General features: G+C 41.7%; 1 protein-coding gene across 1 annotated transcript in view; it reads left to right on the top strand.

The window, feature by feature from the left end:
• Window positions 1-10,821: 10,821 nt before the first annotated feature.
• The window catches only part of LOC138974535 (uncharacterized), a 36,311-nt gene continuing 23,368 nt past the window's right edge, over window positions 10,822-23,764 (top strand). The window contains exons 1-4 of the mRNA XM_070347249.1: window positions 10,822-11,014; window positions 11,562-11,601; window positions 14,420-14,536; window positions 15,272-15,403. Of these exons, the coding sequence (XP_070203350.1) occupies window positions 14,428-14,536; window positions 15,272-15,403 (241 nt within the window). The 5' untranslated portion in view covers window positions 10,822-11,014; window positions 11,562-11,601; window positions 14,420-14,427. The remainder of the gene's footprint in view (window positions 11,015-11,561; window positions 11,602-14,419; window positions 14,537-15,271; window positions 15,404-23,764) is intronic.

Genomic DNA, 23,764 nt, shown 5'->3' with positions numbered 1-23,764 from the left:
GAAAATGAGCACTCTCTCATGCCATACTTCAGGGGCCAGTGTATAATATCTCCAAATGCCAATGATAACAGCCGTTTGGAGAAAACAGATGGCAACGTGAGCCCTTAGCCGAATTTTGATATTCTTTTCGTGATATTTCTGTTAGCATTTGCCAACCGTCATCGTATTAGAAATAACGGTTTTATTATCTGCAAATTTAAAATAAAAATCTAAACGATTCCGCGACTTACAGTAGATGGAAATTGCTCCCATCTGATTATGCCTGTGAGTAAAATCATTGCCGTGATCAGATTAACAAATCACTCACCTGACGTTATGAATATTAACAGCTTAAATGTTTACAGACAACACCGCACTAAGGAGCAACAGGTAGAACGAACAAGAAAACAAAGACAATGACAGTCTCCATTACCTCAGCGCAAACGCTTAATAAGTGAATAAGTTAGCGCTCAAGCACGTATCTTAAGGAATGTCTTGGTGTGTCGGGTAAACTAACTACAACCCAAGCTAATGGGGAAATTTGAGCTATTTTTAAACAATGATTATGTCTTAAAATCAATATTTACATATAATGCTAGTTTAGTCCTGCTACCATTCACACAAGGGTAAAACTATAACTTATTAATAGTGTATAACTTTTGTTAAACTACAAAGACACCACTTCAGGGACAAAGAAAACAAGTCGCGTAAGGCGAAAATACAATATTTAGTCAAGTAGCTGTCGAACTCACAGAATGAAACTGAACGCAATGCCATTTTTCAGCAAGACCGTATACTCGTAGCATCGTCAGTCCACCGCTCATGGCAAAGGCAGTGAAATTGACAAGAAGAGCGGGGTAGTAGTTGCGCTAAGAAGGATAGCACGCTTTTCTGTACCTCTCTTTGTTTTAACTTTCTGAGCGTGTTTTTAATCCAAACATATCATATCTATATGTTTTTGGAATCAGGAACCGACAAGGAATAAGATGAAAGTGTTTTTAAATTGATATGGACAATTTAATTTTGATAATAATTTTTATATATTTAATTTTCAGAGCTTGTTTTTAATCCGAATATAACATATGTATATGTTTTTGGAATCAGCAAATGATGGAAAATAAGATAAACGTAAATTTGGATCGTTTTATAAAAAAAAAATTTTTGTACAATTTTCAGATTTGTAATGACCAAAGTCATTAATTAATTTTTAAGCCACCAAGCTGAAATGCAATACCGAAGTCCAAGCTTTGTCGAAGATTACTTGACTAAAATTTCAACCAATTTGGTTGAAAAATGAGGGCGTGACAGTGCCGCCTCAACTTTCACGAAAAGCCGGATATGACGTCATCAAAGACATTTATAAAAAAAAATGAAAAAAAAAACGTATGGGGATTCCATAACCGGAAACTCTCATGTCGAATTTCATAAAGATCGGTCCAGTAGTTTAGTCTGAATCGCTCTACACACACACACAGACACACACACACACGCACACACGCACATACACCACGACCCTCGTTTCGATTCCCCCTCGATGTTAAAATATTTAGTCAAAACTTGACTAAATATAAAACATAGCAAACATGCAAACACGCAAAAAAGACAAAACCTCAACAATCTCCAATGTCCATTGCCACATGTTGCTTTCCATACAACCGTACTCTGTGCAGCTGGTGTTTCGTCCTGGTTGTTTGCTGGCTGGCTGGCTGAGTTGGCGGAAGAAGCCAGCGTAGTTTGCGTGCACACACCTTCCTCACCACACTGAATGTGAGAGAACATTATTAACCCTACTGGTGTAACATAGTTGGTTTGCATTATTTGGTTGGACTGCTTATCCGGCGAGTGAATGATCCTGCAGGAAATATGAACATGCTGGCGATCACTTTGGGCCTTTTTACCGCTATCTGCATGCTCAAAAGTGCAACAGGTAAATTTGTTGACCGTACAATATTGCTACCTGAAAGCTTACATATGGTCGATGATTTAAAATAATGGTCATTTCCTTTTGAAAAATAATAAACACCTATTTTTTTAAATGATTCTTATTCTGTTTTTTTATTATATTTTGTTAACGTACTAGTCGACTCCCTTAGAAATGTATTTGTTGCCACAGACGATGTCATTTTCTTGCTGCTGCTTTTGGCTCACGTAAGTGTAGCCTATGCGATGCTAACTTTTGTCTGTCTGTGCGTGCGTGCGTGCGTATGTATGTATGTCTGTGGTAGAAACTTTAACATTTGAAGACGTCACAACATTTGAAGACGTCACATTATGACGTAAGAGGGTTAGACGTCACGCGAAGGAATTACTGAAAGTCTCGGTCATTGTTATTTTGAGCGGGCTGAGACTATTTTTTTCTTCGAAATCGGCCATTCAGATCTAGATCTAGTGTATCGCTTTCTTGCACAGTGTTACCTATGCTTACTGTGTGTGTGTGTGTGTGTGTGTGTGTGTGTGTACGTGTGACGGAGTGATTGAGTTTGTGTTACTGTTTGTCGATTTCTTACGTGAGCTTTGAAGGCTTCGCCTCTTGTTGTATTTAGTCAAGATTTGACGAAATGTTTTAACATTGACAAGGAATCTAGACAAGAGTGGTGGTGGTGGTGGTGGTGTGTGTGTGTGTGTGTGTGTTTGTGCGTGTGTGTGTGTGTGTGTGTGTGTATGTGTGTGTGTGCATGTGTGTGTGTGTGTGTGTGAGTGTGTGTGTGTGTGTGTGTGTTTGTGTGTGTGTTTGTGTATGTGTGTGTTTGTGTGTGTGTGTGTGTGTGTGTGTGTTTGTGTGTGTGTGTGTGTGTGTGTGTGTGTGTGTGTGTGTGTGTGTTTGTGTGAGTGTACTCACTGAGTCAGCAATACCTCGCCATTGTGATGTTTTGCCTTAAATTAACCAAATGTGTTACATGTGGCCATTTCTGCGAAAAGGGACATTGTTGACAAATTTATTGATTTTGAGTTTTTGATTTTATTTGACACACTGTTATATTTAGAACGTGATGTGAGAATTTCAGACCATCAAATTAATTTTTCACGGAGTTATGACCCTTTTTTGGAGATACCCCCAAAATGACTTAAAATGGCCAAACTTTTAAAAACAAACTTTTGCCGGGAAATAGTAAGTTCAATCATCTGCCGTTATTACTTGTATGGTTTTAGGTCAAAATAATGTTTCATTCCAGAGTTATTGCCCTTTTTGTAACGTTACCCTAATTTTTACTTTTTCGTCTTTTTCTATCATTCTCTCCTCCCATGCAGAAGAAACAAGTCGCGTAAGGCAAAATTACTACATTTAGTCAAGCTGTGGAACTCACAGAATGAAACTGAACGCACTGCATTTTTTCACAATGACCGTAGTCCGCCGCTAGTGCAAAAGGCAGTGAAAGTGACGAGCCTGTTCAGCGCGGTGCCGGTAGCAGTTGCGCTGTGCTGCATAGCACGCTTTACTGTACCTCTCTTCGTTTTAACTTTCTGAGCGTGTTTTTAATCCAAACATATCATATCTATATGTTTTTGGAATCAGGAACCGACAAGAAATAAGATGAAATTGTTTTTAAAACGATTTCGGAAAATTAATTTTAATCATGATTTTTATATTTGTAATTTTCAGAGCTTGTTTTTAATCCGAATATAACATATTTATATGTTTTTGGAATCAGAACATGATGAAGAATAAAGTCAAAGTAATTTTGGATCGTTTTATAAATAAAAAAAATGTATTTACAATTTTCAGATTTTTAATGACCAAAATCATAAATTAATTTGTAAGCCTCCATGCTGAAATGCAATACCGAAGTCCGGCCTTTGTCGAAGATTGCTTGGCCAAAATTTCAATCAATGTGAATGAAAAATGAAGGTGTGACAGTGCCGCTTCAACTTTTACAAAAAGCCGGATATGACGTCATAAAAGACATTTATCGAAGAAAAAAATTAAAAATCTGGGGATTTTATACCCAGGAACTCTCATGTCAAATTTCATAAAGATCGGTCCAGTAGTTTAGTCTGAATCGCTCTACACACACACACGCACAGACACACTACTTGACTAAATGTAAAAACAATCAGCCATATGAATTTTTTTCTCGAATAGTTCTTCTTCTTTCATACTACCTCTCCCCCCTCCATGTTCTATTCTTTCTTCACCCACACCAGGGCCGGACTACCGGGGGGTTATGGGGGTTGCGCAACCCCCCCCCCCCCCTAGCCTAAACATGTACCTTACTTATTTAATTTTTTTTTATTATTGCTTATTTTGCAAGGAGCGACCATTTTCCTATCTCAGAATATGACCTACCCATCAGCTTCAGGGGGCTTCGCCCCCTGACCCCCACCACGAGGGGGGGGGGGGGGTTATAGGGTTTCGATTTCCGGACCCCCCCCCCTAGCCAAACAATAAAAATATTGAATGAGGTATGCATTTCTGTATTATTTTACATTGAGTTTCAATTTTTGGGGTATTAATCAGTGACAAAATCTGCTGCCTGAAACTGGTAATGATGATCCTCAGAATGCACCAGATTGCACCATTTTGCATCCTTTTTTTCAAAATTTTCCGGGGGGGCATGCCCCCGGACCCCCCTAGCAAGCTATGCGCTTCGCGCCTTCGCACCCATATCTTCACAATATACTTTTGAAAAAACCCACCCATAAAATGAACTGATCCGCCCCTGCCGCCAGCACTGGCACCCCCCCCCCCTCCTCTTCGCCTAGTCCGGCCCTGCACACACATACAAACACAAACTATTTGAGGCTGTCTGCTGAAAACAATACACACACACACTTGTCGACTTGAAGTTGTGGTACTTCTAAATTTCATAACAAGGATTAATTGTTCAGTTTCCTTGGTAAATACAGCTTCCAGTTGTAGAAAGTAACATGGTGCTGTGTGTCCTTGCACACGTGGGTCTGTCAGTCTGTCCAACACTTCACTGAATTGAAAATGTCATCCGTGCACTCTGCTATCGAACGTCTCCCTTTACTTTCAACAAACTGAAATGCCAATCAGGGTCGAACTTGATGTGGCCGACGATCAAGACATTTTCAAAATGGATTTGTGCTGTTCATTCACACACAAAACTGCATGCCTAAGTATTGATACACCATGCCGAAGGCTGAAGTTGCTACCCTCCTCTGTACCCCTGCCTCATTCGCAAGGTAGACGATTTGCTTCTCTGAAACAAAGGCAACCACAGAGTTGATCAACATTTTATTTACTAACCACTATTTGCACAGCTCAAGTCTGGTTTTGGGTACCTGTCCATTTGCCATTTCTAAGCTGGTATGGTATGGTGACATTATCGAAAATGTAGTGTGTGTGTGTGTGTGTGTGTGTGTGTGTGTGTGTGTGTGTGTGTGTGTGTGTGGTGTGTGTGTGTGTGTGTGTCTGTGTGTGTATGTGTGTGTCTGTGTGTGTGCTTCTTTGTTGGAGAAAACAGCACATAAACACAAATATATAACTGTATTGCTCCCTCCCCCTTTTTTAAAGTACTGACAAATTGTAAAGTATTAATATGTCTTAACCTACTGAGCAAAGTCCCAAGGGTAAACCATGCTGATTTCCTTTTAACTGGAACCGGTTGGACATTGCTGTTGCCCCATTCTGTCGAACGCCTGCTTTGTGGCCAGGCACTTCTGTCTTTTGTTGTTGCAATGTCCGGTGAATTGCTGGACTTGTTTGCTGTTCCACGCCAGCAAACTGAGAGAAAGAGAGTAACATTGGTTAAATAAAAAAAGAGGAGTTTAAAAACATACTACACGTACACACATACCACCACCACCATCATCATCATCATCATCATCATCATCATCATCATCATCATCATCATCATCATCATCATCATCATCATCATCAAAATCATCATTGTCATTATCATCTCTCTTCCTCTATCTACCCCTCTCTCTCTCTCTCTCTCTCTCTCTCTCTCTCTCTCTCTCTCTCTCTTACTCTCTCTCACACACACACACACACACGCTCACACACACACACACATACACACACACACACACACACACACACACACACACACACATACAGAAACCCTCACACAACACACACACACACACACACACACACACACACACAAGCTGCGCGCGCGCGCACACAAAACACACACACACACACACACTGCAGTCTATATGGTAACTTACCTGAAATTGTAGCCTGTCATAGATCTAAGTGGAGACAGCAAACGGTAAGAGCAACAGGTTCTCATTAACGATGTCCGGGCATTCAAACGATCAGGAAGAGGAAGACCTTGCTTCGCAATAGGCCTATGCTCTTGGAGAACTCTTTAACCGATTAGTAGTGTGCGTTGTCATCATGAACGTTTACAACACCATCGTGATCAAAGTATCTGCTTCGACTTCGGAGTCACAAATGTCCGGGCGAAGTGCAACAAAATTATTCTGAATTAACAGCATTGACCTCGTCAACAAAATCGTTGTCTTATCCCAAAGTGACTTCTGTCAGCAGAACATTCTGTGTTCAACTGAGAAGACTGACTTGCCCTTCCACTATCAGAATTCACAGCTGCAAAGAACAGAATGCCCCAGTCAGCAACCACTGATCTAAATATCAGTAACTTTAGCAAGGGAAGCAACTAAAGATGTAAACGGGGAGTAACTGTTCTTCATCGGGCAACTGGGCGTCTGCTTTTTCGTACAGTGCTACGGTCGCATGAAAGTCAGATCTACCTGAACTATGCGTATAGATCCGTCTAGTGAAATGTAGCTGTGTGATGATTTGGCTACATCACTTTGCTGAATGTGCTTCCAGATGAAAGTTTATATTAAGCTTACTGTCAAACATTAAAAAAAAAATAGGTAAGTTGTTTTAACTTGACCAAAACTAGCGACGAAAAAATGTTTCTCGAAGCACAACAAAACACTCTGTCGGCATTTTCGGCATCATCGCAGTCAACTTGTCATCGGTTCGATGTGTTTTTCCTGAGGAGGAATGAACATAAACATTTGTAGAAGTTTGTAATGTTGATCCCAAGACTATTTTCCATTACTTTAAATTGCTGTTCATTGTACTATCGCTGATAATTCATTGAACATTTTAGAAATTCAACTTGAAGTGGACATCAGTCAGCACAGCAAAGTTTGTTTACATTTTGCTCTAACTTTGACCCCGCGTTTCTCCAATCAGAGGCTTAGATCAACAGTGTCCCTTTTCGCACAAATGGCCACATATAGTGTCGTAAAACCTTTATTTGTCAAGAGGCTTTTACTCTGACCCTGACTCCAAGCCAAGCCTTGAGTGACTGAGTTTTCCCACCAAATGTCTCCTGTTTCCACAAAATCTTGACCTTCTGACCCAATCTTGGACGAAACAAAACAAGCTGGGTAAGGGGAATTCGGAACTGCCATCATGTACCTAGACGTACTGAACAACCCGTTGTCAACGTCGCAATCCTGTTTCCTAACTTTCAGCAACTGTATACCTTTTATTTGTAATAAGCGACTTCTGCTCGGAAAAAAGATTGACATCTTCAGTCAATTGACCATGTTTAGAAAGGTAATGTGACGGCATGGGAAATGGTCAAAAATTCTTTATTAGAGGCTACAGCCTGTTCTTTCAATCTGTGTTCCACTGTTCCAAACTTTGGCTGGACTGACCTACTCTCCATGAACATGGTATCGTCCTTGATGCGCTGGAAAATGTAAATCAAGCCACAGAGCTACATATGAGAGGCGCCGAAACTAAAACCATGGCTGACAAAACAGAACAGGACACGTTTAACGCTGTAGATGGCCCCTAAATATATTCCATTGCATGGATGGTGGGGGTTTAAAATTCAGTCCATGAGCGGTTTGCTGTGTGGCACTGCGAAACTTCCACAACCTTCTAAGCTGAGCTCTTTTTACATTTGGTCAAGTTTTGACTAAATGTTTTAACATAGAGGAGAAATCGAGACGAGGGTCGTGGTGCATGTGTGTGTGTGTGTGTGTGTGTGTGTGTGTTTGTTTGTGTGTGTGTGTGTGTGTGTGTGTGTGTGTGTGTGTGTGTGTGTGTGTGTGTGTGCGTCACCTGTGTGTGTGTAGAGCGATTCAGAGTAAACTACTGGACCGATCTTTATGATATTTTACATGATAGTTCCTGGGTATGATATCCCCGGGCGTTGTTTTTTTTTCATTTTTTGGATAAATGTCTTTGATGACGTCTTATCCGGCTTTTTGTAAAAGTTGAGGCGGTATTGTCACAAAGTCATTTTTCAATAACATTGATTGAAATTTTGGCCAAGCAATCTTCGACGAAGGCCGGACTTTGGTATTGCATTTAAGCTTGGAGGCTTACACATTAATTAATGACTTTGGTCATAACAAATCTAAACATGGTAATTAGAATTATGTTTTTTATAAAACGATCCAAAATTACGTTTATCTTATACTTCATCATTTTCGGATTCCTAAAACATATAAATATGTTATATTCGGATTAAAAGCAAGCTCTGACAATTAAAAATACAACAATTATAATTAAAATAAAATTTCCGAAATCGATTTAAAAACAATATCATCTTATTCCTTGTTGCTTCCTGATTCCAAAAACATGTACATATGATATTTTTGGATTAAAAACACGCTCAGAAAGTTAAAACGAAGAGAGGTACAGAAAAGCGTGCTATGCAGCACAGCGCAACAACTACCGTGCTAAACAGGCTCGTCAATTTCGCTGCCTTTCGCACGAGCGGCGGACTACGGTCATTGTGAAAAAATGCAGTGCGTTCAGTTTGATTCTGTGAGTTCTACAGCTTGACTAAATTTAGTAATTTCGCCTTACGCGACGTGTTTTTTGTTGCCGGAAATGTTTGAAAATGTCATAAAAAATGTAATAGCATAAACACATTGCGACAAAACACAACATAACACAACACAATCTCCCCCCCCCCCCTCTCTCTCCCTTTCGCTGTGTGTGTGTGTGTGTGTGTGTGTGTGTGTGTGTGTGTGTGTGTGTGTGTGTGTGTGTGTGTGTGTGTGTGTGTGTGTGTGTGTGTGTGTTGTTAATGTACATCGCGGTGCGCTCTGACGAAAAGGGGTGATTAATAGGTGTCCTTCTTGTTATCCCACGAACGCTATATTAAGGTAGTTCACTGGACCCGTTAAATATAATTTGGTTTCTCCCAAAAGTTGGTTATTTTTTAAGTTCGATCTGTCTGCTATGCATTCAGCATAAAAAAAATACAGGGTAGTGGGTTCGTTTCGGAGCTATGAGTCTCGGAAGACAGTGCCCGTTTTGAATTTTGGACCGAAAAATCGAAAAATGGGTATGTTTTGAAAACGGCCAATTACACAAACATCTGCATAGGAATAGTCGTTTAAAAAATATCACCCAAAGCAGCAATGGGCAGGTAACGAAGTGCACTGGTAAACGAAAATGTTGCGCATACTCAAACTTTGTGACGTCACGTCTTTTGCCAGAGTTTATTTTAAATTTGTTCCTCATGTTGAGGTATTTTATTGCTGGTAGCCTGGAAATAAATTACGATTTGATGAGATGGGTTGTAAACGCAAGAGCGATCAAAACGGCATTAAAAAAACCAAAAAAAAACGACAGGTTGGTAGTGTTTTTAGGGGGGGTTCACTCCCTTGATTAACCCCACCCTTTGCACAATACTGTCCAGTGTGCCTCAGAAAAAATATGTGTCACGATAATGTAAAGGGCTGTTGTCCGATCATTTGTCTCAGATATATGAGCCAACTAAATTATGTTTTTAAAAACCACTGTTACATATGACCTCTGTTGAAAGTCAAAGGTCATCGCAACTTTGAAAGGCCACAAGTCCGATTCAAATGTAATAAAAACGCCAATCAAAAGGTGGAGGTCACTTGTTTGATACAAGTGTAATAATAAAAATTAATAATCAAGGCTTGGTTTATAATTTTGCTTAATAGTGCGTACTGTTATTTGTTACGGTTTGAAGGCTGGGACTTTTTGAGGGTGGAATTAAAGCAATGTTTCGCCTTATGGGCCCCTTATGCCTCGAAGGACTTCAATTATTGTATTATCTGCTGCCAGCGTACAGTAGAAAGAGGGCTGCATACACAAGACACTTGTTCTTAATACTACTGGCTGTTACCGGCTTTAACATGTGGTATTCTGATGCAATCACGCTGTGAGCATCACGGGTTGGGAGACACTCTCTTACCTGCTACCGGAGCTTCAATGTTAGCTTTGGTGATTATTACGATGTCACTGGCAAAGAGAACGGCTTTGTACCGATTTCATTAGATGCCCACGTGTTTTTGACCTCGTGGTTGGGAGGCGTGTCGCATTGTTTTTATTTCTGGCGGTGTCGTCATTTTCTGACGTCATTCACTTACGCTGCCTGAAAAATGTGACGTTTGTTCTATTTACGTCATTCGAATGTTCGACGTGTTCTTCTTCTTCTTCTTCTTCTTCTGCGTTCCCTGTTCGATGTGTTCGAATTCCCAGCCTGCCAGGAAAAATTGGCGACACAACTCAGTGGCTTCCCTTTGTGTATGAAGAGTAATATCCCTGTCTCCATTTGACCTGCCGAAATGATTTTTGATCCAGGGTCGCTTTGTTGGGGTAGAATTTCCGAGACTACGGCAATATGCGTGCGCAAGCCTACGACGTCAAGATGTTTTGACTGCAATGCAGCGTGACGTCATCCCCTCTCTTGCGACTTTCTCTCGCGCGCGTGGCGTGTGTGTGGGTGTGTGTGTGTGTGTGTGTGTGTGTGTGTGTGTGTGTGTGTGTGTTCACAACTACATAACTGGGTTCCTTGCATTAACACACAAGCGTCCAACTGGGTTTAAAAAAAAAAGTCGGTTCCAAAAATAGGGACCCACTTTTTTTTACTACTGTTTCTAGAAGGAAAGTGTCAAATGAAGATTCTCAGAAGTTTTCAAGGCTGGAACCTTTTTGTGCACTTTAGTCAACTTTGTGTGTATATTAGTTCACACACCAAAGCGTGTGAAAAAGTTTCTGAGTTTCCGAAACACACAGCCCAAGGACAGATAACTCTAGTTACTGACGAGTTGCATTTTCAAGATGGCGACGCCTCGTCGATCCAAGGTAAGCGGGAAACTTAATTTTATGATTGTTTCATTATTAGGGAACAGAAACTGTATGTTTTTGTCATTGTTCTTTTTAATTTATTGTGAATAAGTGTTTTTGTGTAGGCTATATTATCTTGGGATGAGGCAGTGACTGATCGAACGGTCGCGAACGGCGGCGATAGTATTGATCTATGTTTCACGCAAGAAAAATGCCTGCACTTTCTTCTTTCATGCTATTTGTGCGTTTAGTGCTGAATTTATAAGTCTTAGAGTAGGTAACTTGAGGATGGTGATAATAATATGGCATTTCTTAGCTAAGCTTACAGAAAACACGATTTGAAAAGACCGGCTGTCAATCCGATCTCTAATATAGACGCAGGCTGTTCTTCTAGTTTTCACCCGCCTTCATCTTTTTGAAGATTCTGTCAGTGTTTAACACAGCACTCGGGGCAACACATAATATTGATAGACATGCACAACAAAATTGAATATTGACAGCATGCGCATGCATGTGTATATCATTGCTGTAAGTGTAAGTGTAATTGTTTGCATTTTATTTGCAGATGATTTCTTCAGCAAGCCATTATGACGGGTAATTCAAAGGTGAGAAGGATCACGATTAATCAATGTCAGTGCATCCTGGCTGGTCCATGAGAGTGGGAAATCTGTGGGTTGATCTGTAACCAAATCAAACCAATAAATTTCATTTTTGTAGAGCTCCAGCCTGGCATTTAATATTATAAATGATGAGAAAGACTACATGGGTCATTGGGTGAACATTCCATTGTCAGAAATGTGTGATTGGGTTTGTTAATTGTTGGATGCTTAACGCCCAGTCCACAACTATAGGCGACCTCAGGGATGACTCATGATAGGGTTATTAAACGGGAAAATACAGGTGTATGGACATAGGGCGGCAGAAACAAAACACCCTCGCGGGGCCGGAGAATAAAGCGACCCCTGAAAACTAAAAGGGCTTAACCCCCTGTCCACCCTAACCGTTATGACTGCTTAAATGTTATCTGTCCCTCCGTTCGGTTGTTCATCTGGCTGTCTGTCCGTCTTACTGTCTGTGCACGCCGGAGAAAAATATAACTTTAAAGATGCACAGAGTTGAAGTCTAAATCAACAGTATTTTGATAATTATGTATATACACTTTATTAATATACTGGTAATGTTTATTTAGTCAAAAAACTTAATTTTGCACAAGATATCACTGCGTACATATATGACCATTTTTACCTGCCGAAACAAATCACCTTACCTCTTGCTCTCACTGTTCTAGAACTGTGACGTCATTTCACATTTTCAGTACACTCTAGCTTAGTTACACACAGTCAATGTGAAGAAAGTCTCCACTTTGACTGCCAAATTTTGCGATTCTGAATGTTGTTCAGTCAGCAGTTGTGAAAATAATAGTGAAATAAAGCAAGACCTGTTGCTGTTCTTCAACTTCAAGAATACCAGTATGAGTTGTATTGCAGTGATGCAAGCAAGGAATTAGTAAACAATCAACTGTATTTAGTGGAGTCTCATCAGGCTTTGGTGTGATCATGAAAACCGAATTCATACTACAGTAGAACCCCCTATTTACGACTTTGGAAAAACCTTGACAATTAGGTCGTAAAAAAAGGGGGGGGTGTCTTAAAATGGTTGTTTGAGTTTTTGGCCCGGGCGGTCATGAATTTGGTTGCAGTGTACAATGTATGTACTGTTATGTACTGTCAATGTACACACACAAACACACAGTTGCAGTTTACAGTCATATCTACACACACACACACCCAAACACATTACAGCAGAACAACTTTAACTCAAGTTTCTAAGAAAATTTACTCATGGCGTAATGCTCGCTCCCCGCCGAGTGAAGCACATTTGACATTGTGGCGCAACCAGTAAAATCCGACTGTCCTGCTCGATAGAAAGCATAACGACTTTTCTCCCGAATCATGTTTCTGCTCACAGGAATGTTTCTTTGCCGTGCATCGCTAAACGTGTCTCATACATGATCGTTGAGGTCTTCGTACAGGCACCTTTCTTTGCGTACTTTCGCTTCGCTATCCTTCTCCCCATCTTGATAACACCGAGTCTTTATTCTTGACGATACACAGGATTTGCGTCTTCCCGACTCCTAAGTAAGTCGCCACGGATTGCCATTTCGCTCGATTAGCGATTACTTTATTACCTCTCTACTCAAGAGTTGGCGCTTTTCTCTTTATTTCGCGAATTCAGCTTAGACACGTTTTGATAACATAATCATAGATTCTGTACCATCTGTGGCATAGGCCTATCACTCACAGTCACATTTATATTTGAAAAAAATTCACCTACTGCCCGTTGAATCATGAATGCACTGTTACGAGAATTAATAAACACTTAAAGCAGATGCCATCAGAATCTGAATGTCTAAACTCTAAAAGAAACATTTACAACAGGGCATGGTTTTCTAGTTTGCTTACTTTTTTTTATAAAGACTTACAAAGTGCTCGCGATTGTCTCTTTTGGTACACTCTAAGTCATTACGGTAGCCCACCAAGTACTGTTATGATGTCAAGTCTTATGTCACACCATGGACTGGGTGGCCGAGTGGTAACGCACTTGCGCTCGGAATCGAGAGGTTGCGTGTTCGACCCTGGGTCAGGCCGCTATTTTCTCCCCCCTTTCCTAACCTAGGTGGTGGGTTCAAGTGCTAGTCTTTCGGATGAGACGAAAAACCGAGGTCCCTTCGTGTACACTACATTGGGGGTGCACGTTAAAGATCCCACGATTGACAAAAGGGTCTTTCCTGGCAAAATTGTATAGGCATAGATAAAAATGTCCACCAAATACCCGTGTGACTTGGAATAATAGGCCGTGAAAAGTAGGATATGCACCGAAATGGCTGCGATCTGCTGGCCGATGTGAATGCGTGATGTATTGTGTAAAAAATTCCATCTCACACGGCATAAATAAATCCCTGCGCCTTGAATATGTGCGCGATATAAAATGGCATAAAAAAATAATAAATAAAAAAATTAAAAAATCCCTGCGCTTAGAACTGTACCCACGGAATACGCGCGATATAAGCCTCATATTGATTGATTGATGTCAAGCACCAAGTCCAAAATTTCCAGGTCTGCTCATTCACTTTTGATAAAAATTATACAAATTGGCGATGCTCATTTTTGTGAAATTATTTTCAGATTGATATAAAAGCAACTTCATTCTACCTCTGTTAATTTTCCCTTCGTACTACTTCAGTGCATCTTTAGTTTAAAGTGAGGCCACCTCCAAAACTATGTTCATACCTCAACCATACATTTCATGATGTTGGATCTAGGCTGTTTGCATTCTTCAATTTCTTGTCAGCTGAATTTTCCTCTCAGCATTAATATTGACAGTTCTGGCTCTCCACTACTTGAACCTTTTGTTTTTCAACAGGGTGTCACATGGTGCCAAAGAGACCCATGAAACCAGGGTATCCAAAGCGTCGGCAGAGAGGCAAAAGAGGAGGGAAAAGAGGACGTTCGAGTCTTCATACTCATCACTACCTTCTAGGTTAGCCTCATTTTCATTGTCTTTTGCACATGGGATCAGCTCCATGATTAGCTAGGTCTACGTTTCCCAGGTGTATGTTCCTTCAGGTCTCTATTCCTCGAGTCCTTTATTTCCCCCCATTCCCTCTGGTCTCAGTTCCCCAGGTGTATGTTCCCTCCAGGGCCAGGGAACAAAGCCCTGCGGGACATTAACCAGGGGAAACACGGACCTGCTCCCATTGTGTCCTTGGGCTGAAGGCTCACGCTCCTATTTGTGACCAAGTGTAACCATGCTAGCCTTTCACACTTGTAAAAAACTTGGTCTGCATCGTTTTAAGATAAAGCAAGGACTTGGTTTAGATTTTGTTCTGACATGTTAGATAGTGCCTATATTGTTTTGTTTCCATCAGACTATGACTGCCTAAATGTCATCCGTTCATCTGTCCCTCCATCCGGTTGTTCATCGGGCTGTCTGTCCATCTAACTGTCCGTCCGTCTGGCTACATGTCTGGGCACGATGGGGTTGTCTGTCCCTCCATCAGGTTGTCCGTCTGGCTGTCCGTGCACGCCGGGGAAAAATACAACTTTAACGTGAGGTCACCTCCAAAACTAAATATTTCATACCTCAACAGACTGTCCATGATGTTGGAATGACTTGGATCTAGTCTGTTTGCATTCTTGTCAGCTGAATTTTCCTCTCAGCATTAGTATTGACAGTTCTATATCTCCACTACTTGAACCTTTTGTTTTTTAACAGGTTGTCACATAGTGCCAGAGAGGACAATGAAACCAGGGTACTCAAAGCGTCAGCAGAGAGGCATGAGAGCCGAGGACAAAAGAGGCCGTATGAGTTTTCATCCGATTCTTCATACTCACCACCACAATCTAGGTTAGTCTTATCTTCATTAGTCAATCTGTTCCTTACATTCAGTATGACAATCTTTATAGCAATGTATTTTTTTGAAAAAACGATAAAGTGTACTTAGTTTGGTATAAAAACTGGTAGCAGCCACCTTGTAGAGTCCTACTTTGGGTGTAATCCACCCTTAAAAAACACGCGATGAAGTTGCGGCACTGATGGCTGACCATCAATGTGCCGCCAATGTTTTGGTTTTGAGAGCAGACGCATCCCATGATTTGACACGTCATTACAACGCTCATGTAGGCAAATGTCACTCATCAGTCAGCTATTGTGTAGATAACACACACGACTCCTGCCAAAGCAAGGTTAGAATGGAAAAACAGAGCAGTGTAGCGATATTCTGTCGCGTCGAATCGCGCGTGCTTTGCCGTAACACACGTACACCGCTGGACTGCCGAACCGGCGTGTCAGTTGAATCGCTGCATCATCCTTTTGCGACAAACTACACATATGGTAAGTGACGTTTGTTTAAAATTTTGTTTTATTGTAGTACCTTTACTTCACTTTGAAAATGAAAATGCATGCGGGTTTTTTTTTCATGATGCGTAGGAAAATGCAAGTGTCGGTGCATGCAATTATTTGGTCGCCGAGTGAAAAAGTATGGTACGCGACTTTTGACATATTGAGAAGAGAGCAAGGTCACAAAACAGCTTTGTTTTTTTGGTAAGGATAGCATATTATACTGAAAAAACAGTTGGTTTTGCTTCCCAGACCCTACGGCTTTCAGTGTCAACGTTCGTCTTTCATTGTTTATTTATTTATTTTTGTTTTTCAGTTTTTAGGAGCAGTTCTGTCTTCTATAAACGGAGTGCGTTTGAAAAAAAATCTTGTATATTTTTTTTGGTTTTTGTTTGTTTGTTAAAAGACCCTTTTGCTCTCAGAAAAGGCTTACACCATATTTGAGAAAAACTATTAAGTTACATTAACTTTTTTCTGCAGGAACAATATGGCGAAAGACTACAAAGATGTTGATCCATTTTGTGAACCCTCAACTTCACAGTCACCTGTTGTTGACTGGAGTCAATGCATTTTCTGTCAGAACAAGACAACAGAACATCTGAACTGCCCAGCAGTGGGTACAAGGAGTGGCGAAGGATACACTTTGTTTGCTGAAAATGTCCAACAGTTTCTTGCATGCGGTTTTGACCTTCCTGTAACTGTGGGGGTATCTCAACTAGATGATGGATCTGGGATTAAAGAGACTGTTCAGAAAAATAGTGCATCGTGGCATAAGTCTTGCAGAGAAAAAATGGGCAAGCGAAGTTTGGAAAGACTTCAAAAGAAAGCTGAGAAACGGCAGGCAGAGGACAGAGCACCCACCTGCAGCTCAGCCAAAACAAGACGATCTGCTGGCACTCCGGCGTCATCCAAAGATAGTTGTTTCTTTTGTAATGAGAGCTCTGGCAAGTTGTACAGCGCAGCAACATTTGGACTGGACTATAAGGTGAGACATGCAGCTAACCTTCTTCAAGACAAGGACTTGCTTAAAAAGCTTGCTGCTGGAGATATGATTGCTACAGATTCACAATATCATCTGAAATGTTTGATTTCCCTGTACAATCGTGCCAATAAATACGAAAAGGAACTGAACTGTGACCAGAGCAACAGTTCCGTTTGTCATGGCATTGCTTTTGCTGAGCTGGTGTCATATATCCAGAGTTTTGAACATGACGAAACAACAGCCCCTGTGTTCCGCATGTCAAAACTTTGCACACTGTACAAAACTCGACTACAGGAACTTGGAGTTAGTTGCAGTCTGCATACCACAAGACTCAGACAGAAACTACTGGATGCATGCCCTGAGCTTCAAGAATGCAATACAGGTCGCGGAAGAGATGCTACTCTTGTCTTCAAACGTGACCTGGGATATGCAGTGAGCAAGGTTGTTGATCATGATTCTGACGCCTTGCTGCTTGCACAAGCCGCCAAGATTGTCCGCAGAGAGATTTTCTCGAAGCAGCAAAACTTCAATGGGGATTTCCTTGAAAACTGCCAAGAAAATGCAACACCATCTTCGTTGAAAGCTCTCGTCAGTATGATTTTGGATGGGCCAGGAAACTCCATCAAAACAAGCAATCCATCACGAGAGGAGGCTGTATTAGGACAAAAGCAGTCACAGGCAGCGCGTACCATTTCTCAGCTCCTCATATTCAACAGCAGAAAACATGCACCAAGAGATCCCTTGAAGGACACCCGTCGTAACCATGCAAAAGAGAAGGAAACTCCGCTTCCTGTTTACCTTGGACTGAAAATACACGCCGAGACCAGGAAGTATGGTATTATTGATATTCTGTACAATCTGGGTCTGTCAGTGTCCTATGATAGGGTTATAAGCATTTCCAATGACCTAGCCAACAGTGTGTGCACAAAGTTTGAGAGAGAGGGTGTGGTTGTCCCCCCACAGCTTGTAGGAGGTGTTTTCACAGTTGCTATGGTCGATAACATAGACCACAATCCAAGCTCCACTACAGCTACAGAGTCCTTTCACGGAACAAGCATTTCTATGGTTCAACACCCCTCTGATTGTGACGGAAAGCCAGAGTTTTTGTCTATCGACAAAGCAGTTCAAGGCCGAAGGTCTGTTGTACCCTTGCCCATCACCTACACACTTGTGTCACCTGTGGAACTGAATCGAGAAGCTGAAGTCCCTGTTGTGTTCGGACCTTGCAGGCCTCCTGTTTCTTCCAACACAACACGTAAGACCGAACAGTATCGTTGGCTGGAAACGGTGAAAAAACGTGTTGATACCTCTGGAGAATATGATGGAAGGCAAGCAGTATCTTGGGGAGCTTACCACGCAGGTGTGCAGCAGCAAGGAGACGAAAGGGTTGCCCAGATTGCACTGTTGCCACTTCTGATGGACAATGCACACTCTCCAGCACTCATAAAACATGTGATGCAAGTGATAAAGAACGGCATTACTCACCTCAATCCAGGTCAAACACCTGTCTTGGCAATGGATCAGCCGCTGTATGCACTGGCTAAAGAAATTCAGTGGTCATTTCCTGAGGAACTTGGAGAAGACAAATTTGTAGTCATGCTTGGAGGACTCCATATTGAAATGGCTGCACTGCGACTTCTCGGCGACTGGCTCGAGGGAAGTGGTTGGACCGCCATGCTTGAAACAGCTGGAATTGTCAGAGGAGGTGTTGCTGACTCACTTCTCAAGGTTTCCCATGTCCTAAGAACACGACTTGCCCACCAAACAACTGCTGCAGCACTCTACATTCTCCAACACAAAGCATTTGAGAAACAGAAAGCCACAGAAAATGCCAGATCAGACTTTGAACAGTGGTGCCTTGAGACAAGTAAAGAACAACCAATGTTTGCCTTTTGGGGGTTGGTCCTAGATCTGGAACTCTCTGTGCTGCAGATCATCCACGCACTCAGAACATCAGACTTCGAACAGTTCATCGAAGCCCTCACCAGTCTCATGCCATGGTTTTTTTCTCTTGACCATGTGCACTATGCACGCTGGGTCTCTGTGCATCTCCGAGATCTGTTTGAAATGAGGAGGCGACATCCTTGTGTTCATCAAGCTTTCTGTTGTGGATCTTTCACCGTCAAGAAAACAAAACGCCCTTTCTCTGCAATAGCCTTGGATCATGCCCATGAACAGTGCAATGCAACAGTGAAGGGTGACGGTGGTGCTGTGGGACTAACCAACAATCCAGGAGCTTTGCGGCGGTGGGTGACAGCAGGTCCTGAAATTGCACGTTTAGTCAGCAATTTTGAGCATGAGATGTCTACCTCAAAGAGCGAGGCCACAGACCACCACGAACAAGTACCGTCACTGCAGAAAGCCTTCAAACAGGATGTCGAAGCGCTCGTGCGTGCCTTTGAAGATGTTGGAAACCCATTTGAAGAAGACGGAAAGTGCCTGATTGCACTAGACACGAAAGACATTGTAGATGACATGTCAGCCAGTGCAGTTCAAGATGTTGTTGCTCGTGGGCTCCAGCAGTACCAGGAATTCACAGAAGAAAGGTTTGTGCAGAAAACAAAAAGCATCAAAGACACAGTTCGCAGAAACAAACTTCGTGTCTTTTCACGGGAAAAGAAGACACAAAAAGCCACAGCATTACTGAAAACTGACTGTTCTCTGTTTTCAAGGTTATATATAGCCTGCCAGGTAAGACAAGGAAACATGGAAGAGTTTTTCAGACATGAAAATCAACCCTTCCCCCCTTCTCTTGCCAAGCTGTCAGAAATGAGGTCTGGTAAAAAGTCTGATTTACTTGCCTGCCTCGAGCGTTGTGCATCAAAGGGGGAGTATACTTCTGCTGAAGATGACCGCTTGCTGTATGACGATGCCACAGAAAGTATCCCTGAAGTCGTCATGCCCACTGAGGAAGAGCTCAACGTTCTTGATGAGCTTCTTGACGCAGAGCTGACTCCTGTCCACAATGACACACTACTTCTGGGCGTTGAAACCCAATGCCAAGACATCACTAATCATTCTGCAAAGATCCTTGATGGTGCTTTCATTATTCAGATGTTGTCTCCAAAGCTGTGCAGGACATTTCACGACTACAGTGAAACGGTTTTCATGCCTTACATTTTACAGCAACTGAGCAGTGTACAGCGAGTTGATGTTGTCTGGGATGTTTACTGCGCAGACAGCCTGAAGACAGCAACAAGACAGAAAAGAGGCCAGGGACAGCGCAGGAGAGTCTCAGGTGCAGCACCAATTCCTACAAACTGGAATGGCTTCCTAAGCAACAACGCAAACAAAGAAGAGCTCTTCCAGTTTCTAGCAAAAGAAATTTCGAGATGTGTGGTTGATCCCGGAAAACTGATTGTGAGCACTTCTAACGAGAAAGTTGTTTGCTCTAATAACAGTTACACAACCGAAGGCTTGGAGCCTTGCACGCATGAGGAGGCAGACACAAGGCTCTTTCTGCATGCTGCGGACTGTGTCAAACAGGGCCAAACAAGGATCATCATCAGGACTGCAGACACTGACGTCATCGTACTTGCCGTCTCCGTTGCACGTAAACTTCAAGCAGAGGAGATGTGGGTGGCGTTTGGAACTGGGAAGCATTTCAGGAACATCCCAGCGCACGAAATTGCGTCAGCTTTAGGCCCGGACAAGTGCACGTCGTTACCAGTATTCCACGCCCTTACGGGGTGTGATACGGTTTCTTTCTTTGCCGGGCACGGAAAAGCTAAGGGATGGCAGACGTGGAGCGTGTATCCTGAAGTCACAAAAGCATAATTTTCTTCAGATCGCATCCTGCAGCGAGCAAGTGACTGCTTCAACCTTTGAAATCATAGAACGTTTTGTGGTCTTGATGTATGACCGCAGCAGCTCTTGTTTGAAAGCGAACGAGGCACGAGAAAAACTCTTTTCTCAGCGGAACAGATCCATCGAGTTCATTCCACCAACATCTGATGCTCTCAGGCAACATGTCCTCCGAGCAGCTTTTCAAGGACGTGTGTGGAGCCAGTGCCTTGAAAAAACTCCGGAGCTTCCTTCTCCTTCTGAGTATGGATGGAAAAAGGAAGGCCAGCTCTGGCAGCCTGTGTGGATGACACTGTGTCAGGCCCAGGATGCCTGCTACGAACTCATAAAGTGTGGTTGCAAGAAAGTGTGCAGAGGCCGCTGTAAGTGTGCATCAGTGCATCTGAAGTGTACTGCGCTTTGTGGCTGTGGTGGGGATTGTCATCAGGATTAACTGCATACTCGGGTGAGTGAAAACAGATGTACGTCATGCTCAGTCCTTGTAGAGTTAAGAGAGATCTGACTGGGTAAGAGCTATAAAATATTTTATTTTGTCCTAACGAGTGTGAAAATTCATACTCAACTTGTTTGTGAAAGTCGAACTCATTAAAAAAAAATTAAAAAAAAAAAAAAAAAAAAAAAATTTGGGGGGGGGGGGGGGGGGGGGGGGTTAGATTTTTATGGGGTCAGGCCAGACACTTAAAATTGTATTCTTAAATCTTGTTATCTGTGTGAAGTAAATGTTTACCTCTTATCATTGTTAAGCTGTATTAGCATCAAACGTGTACAAAAAGTAATAACCTGTGCTCTTGATTAGAAATACGAGCATTCTAAGGGTATGACCTAGATTTCGGACACAGCCCTGTCTAAATTAGAGTGTTCAAGATTGGCTGCTACCATTTTTTATATTCAGCATGGTGTTAGGTATCATCACAGCAAATTTCAGATTGCTATATAAAAATGCCTTCTGATGGCATTTTTTTGTGCTAAACAGATTGACTATGTCTTTTCTGTCCGGGATCACTTACACGATAACCCATGTCCATGTTCCCCAGGTCCATGTTCCTTCAGGTCTATGTTTGCCCAGGTCTGTGCACAGGCGGAAGGTATCGTTCACTGGACCACTACTTTCATAGAAAGACTACAAGGTATGTCACTCAGCTTCAAGTCGTCTGTGTTCTTGGAGTCGCTTCCTGCGGACAATTTTTGTGTTCAAGGCGGTTTGCCTCTTCCAACAGTCTGTGTAAGGTCAAATAAATACAGTTGAATGATTGTTTTAACTACATCATACATGTATCTTTAATTTTCAGCTGCCGTCTGCTGCAAGTTGTTTTTAACCATCATTTTGACGAATGTTCGTTTGCGAACCGCTACCTGTAGTTGGGAAGAAATCATGCATCCCGCACCGAATATGCATACGGGTGCTCATTGGTCTAAAACATATGTAAATATTGCAGCGAAGGGAAGCTACCCACGGGAGTTTCACTTTAGGTTTTTGTTAGGTTTTTGGTGAAGAACCGTTTGCCAAATCAAAAATAATCATTGAATATCCGGTTATTAACCAATGAGCGCATCGCACTACCAACTCCTCGGACCTACAAATGTTCAGCTTTCCCACGGGATCTAACACAGGCACTCGTCACGAGGTGGGCGTGGCCTATGGCTGTCACTTGTGATGGACGGGGGGTCTTTTCTTATGGTTTATACAAGGTATGATACTGATTCTCTCGACCTCGTCGGCAAACTTCGCATTCCTGCCATACACAGCTTAGCAAAGCAAAACAACGGCTATGATAAAATCAAGTATACATTAAACTATCAGGCAGCTACAGATTTATACCAATTAGACGTTGCTACGGCTGTTATTTTGCAAAACGGCACGGATTTTGGCACACAAAAACCCACGTTGTTCTAGACCGAACGGAAGTTACGTATGACTTACTTCCCCTTATAATCAAACCAAGACAACAAGCTGTGCCTTCATTGGCTGAAGGAAAAATATTGCGCGAAATCTGACGTGTAGATCTGTTGTAGATTTGAGAAAACATAAGAAGGTTGGTTACGTGTAATCTTGAATGAAATAGTAAGATTGTTTTTGTTGCTCAAGACTGTTATTTTTATGGAGCTTTTCTCAATGTCTGTCCAAAATTGCGCACCATAAGAGAGAGGGAGGGAGATAGAGAGGAAAGAGAGAAATTTTGTTTCCCATCCACATCAGTTACGGGTTGGTTGTTGATGTAGAACGATAGCAAAGCAGTCAGGTCAGATAATGCATACAGCACGAGACGCTTGCAGAGAAGGATATACAATCAGGGTTCTTGCATGCTTACAGTGTGATCTTTATTGCTATTTTTCATCAATGAACATAATGCCACAGCAAAACATATTTAACCCAATTGTACTTTGTGGTTTATGTTGAGAGTGAAGTTAGGATTTTATCTTTTCAAGAAGTAGACTCTGCATCCAAATAATCTAATTTGCAGGCTTAGATTCCCAGTTAGCTAGCACACAAAGAGCACCAAGTGCAGTGACATCTGTGTACAGTACTGAGTAGGGCAACCGAGCTTGACCCATCTGTGCAATTATAAGTTGATCAAAATGCTAATCGAATTGATTGAAAATTAAGCAGATAATACCCTCCTGCCGCATATTTTATGCACACATTTTTTTCAACAAAGTAACTAATTGTTTACAGGTTCTGGTGTTCATCACAAGACATATTCTTATTTATATTTTTATTTTCAGAAGCCATATACTCAGGATCATTCCACATCTCATACCTGCATGTGCATACTTCAAAACCATTGAAGAAGTCACACATGAGTAATTATATCATGATCCTTCATATATATTTATTTCAAATTAAATCTTTCATTAAACACCTCCATATGTTACTAATTCATACCAATGTACAACAATACAATTTAGCAACAACAGTATAGAGGAAGACACACTTAACTAATAATCTGCATTCAAAATTATTACAACACTTCTTTCGACACACACACAAACACACATACTGTTTGGAATCATACTGCTAAAGTTGAACGAACACATTTAACAGCAACATGCAAGCATTCATTCTTGTATTCAAGAAACATGCA

The sequence above is a fragment of the Littorina saxatilis genome, linkage group LG8 (genome assembly GCF_037325665.1).
Source record: "Littorina saxatilis isolate snail1 linkage group LG8, US_GU_Lsax_2.0, whole genome shotgun sequence".
In the NCBI taxonomy this organism is placed as follows: Eukaryota; Metazoa; Mollusca; class Gastropoda; order Littorinimorpha; family Littorinidae; genus Littorina; species Littorina saxatilis.
The sequence above is the reverse complement of the archived record's forward strand: the minus strand, read 5'-3'. Positions and strand labels throughout refer to the sequence as shown.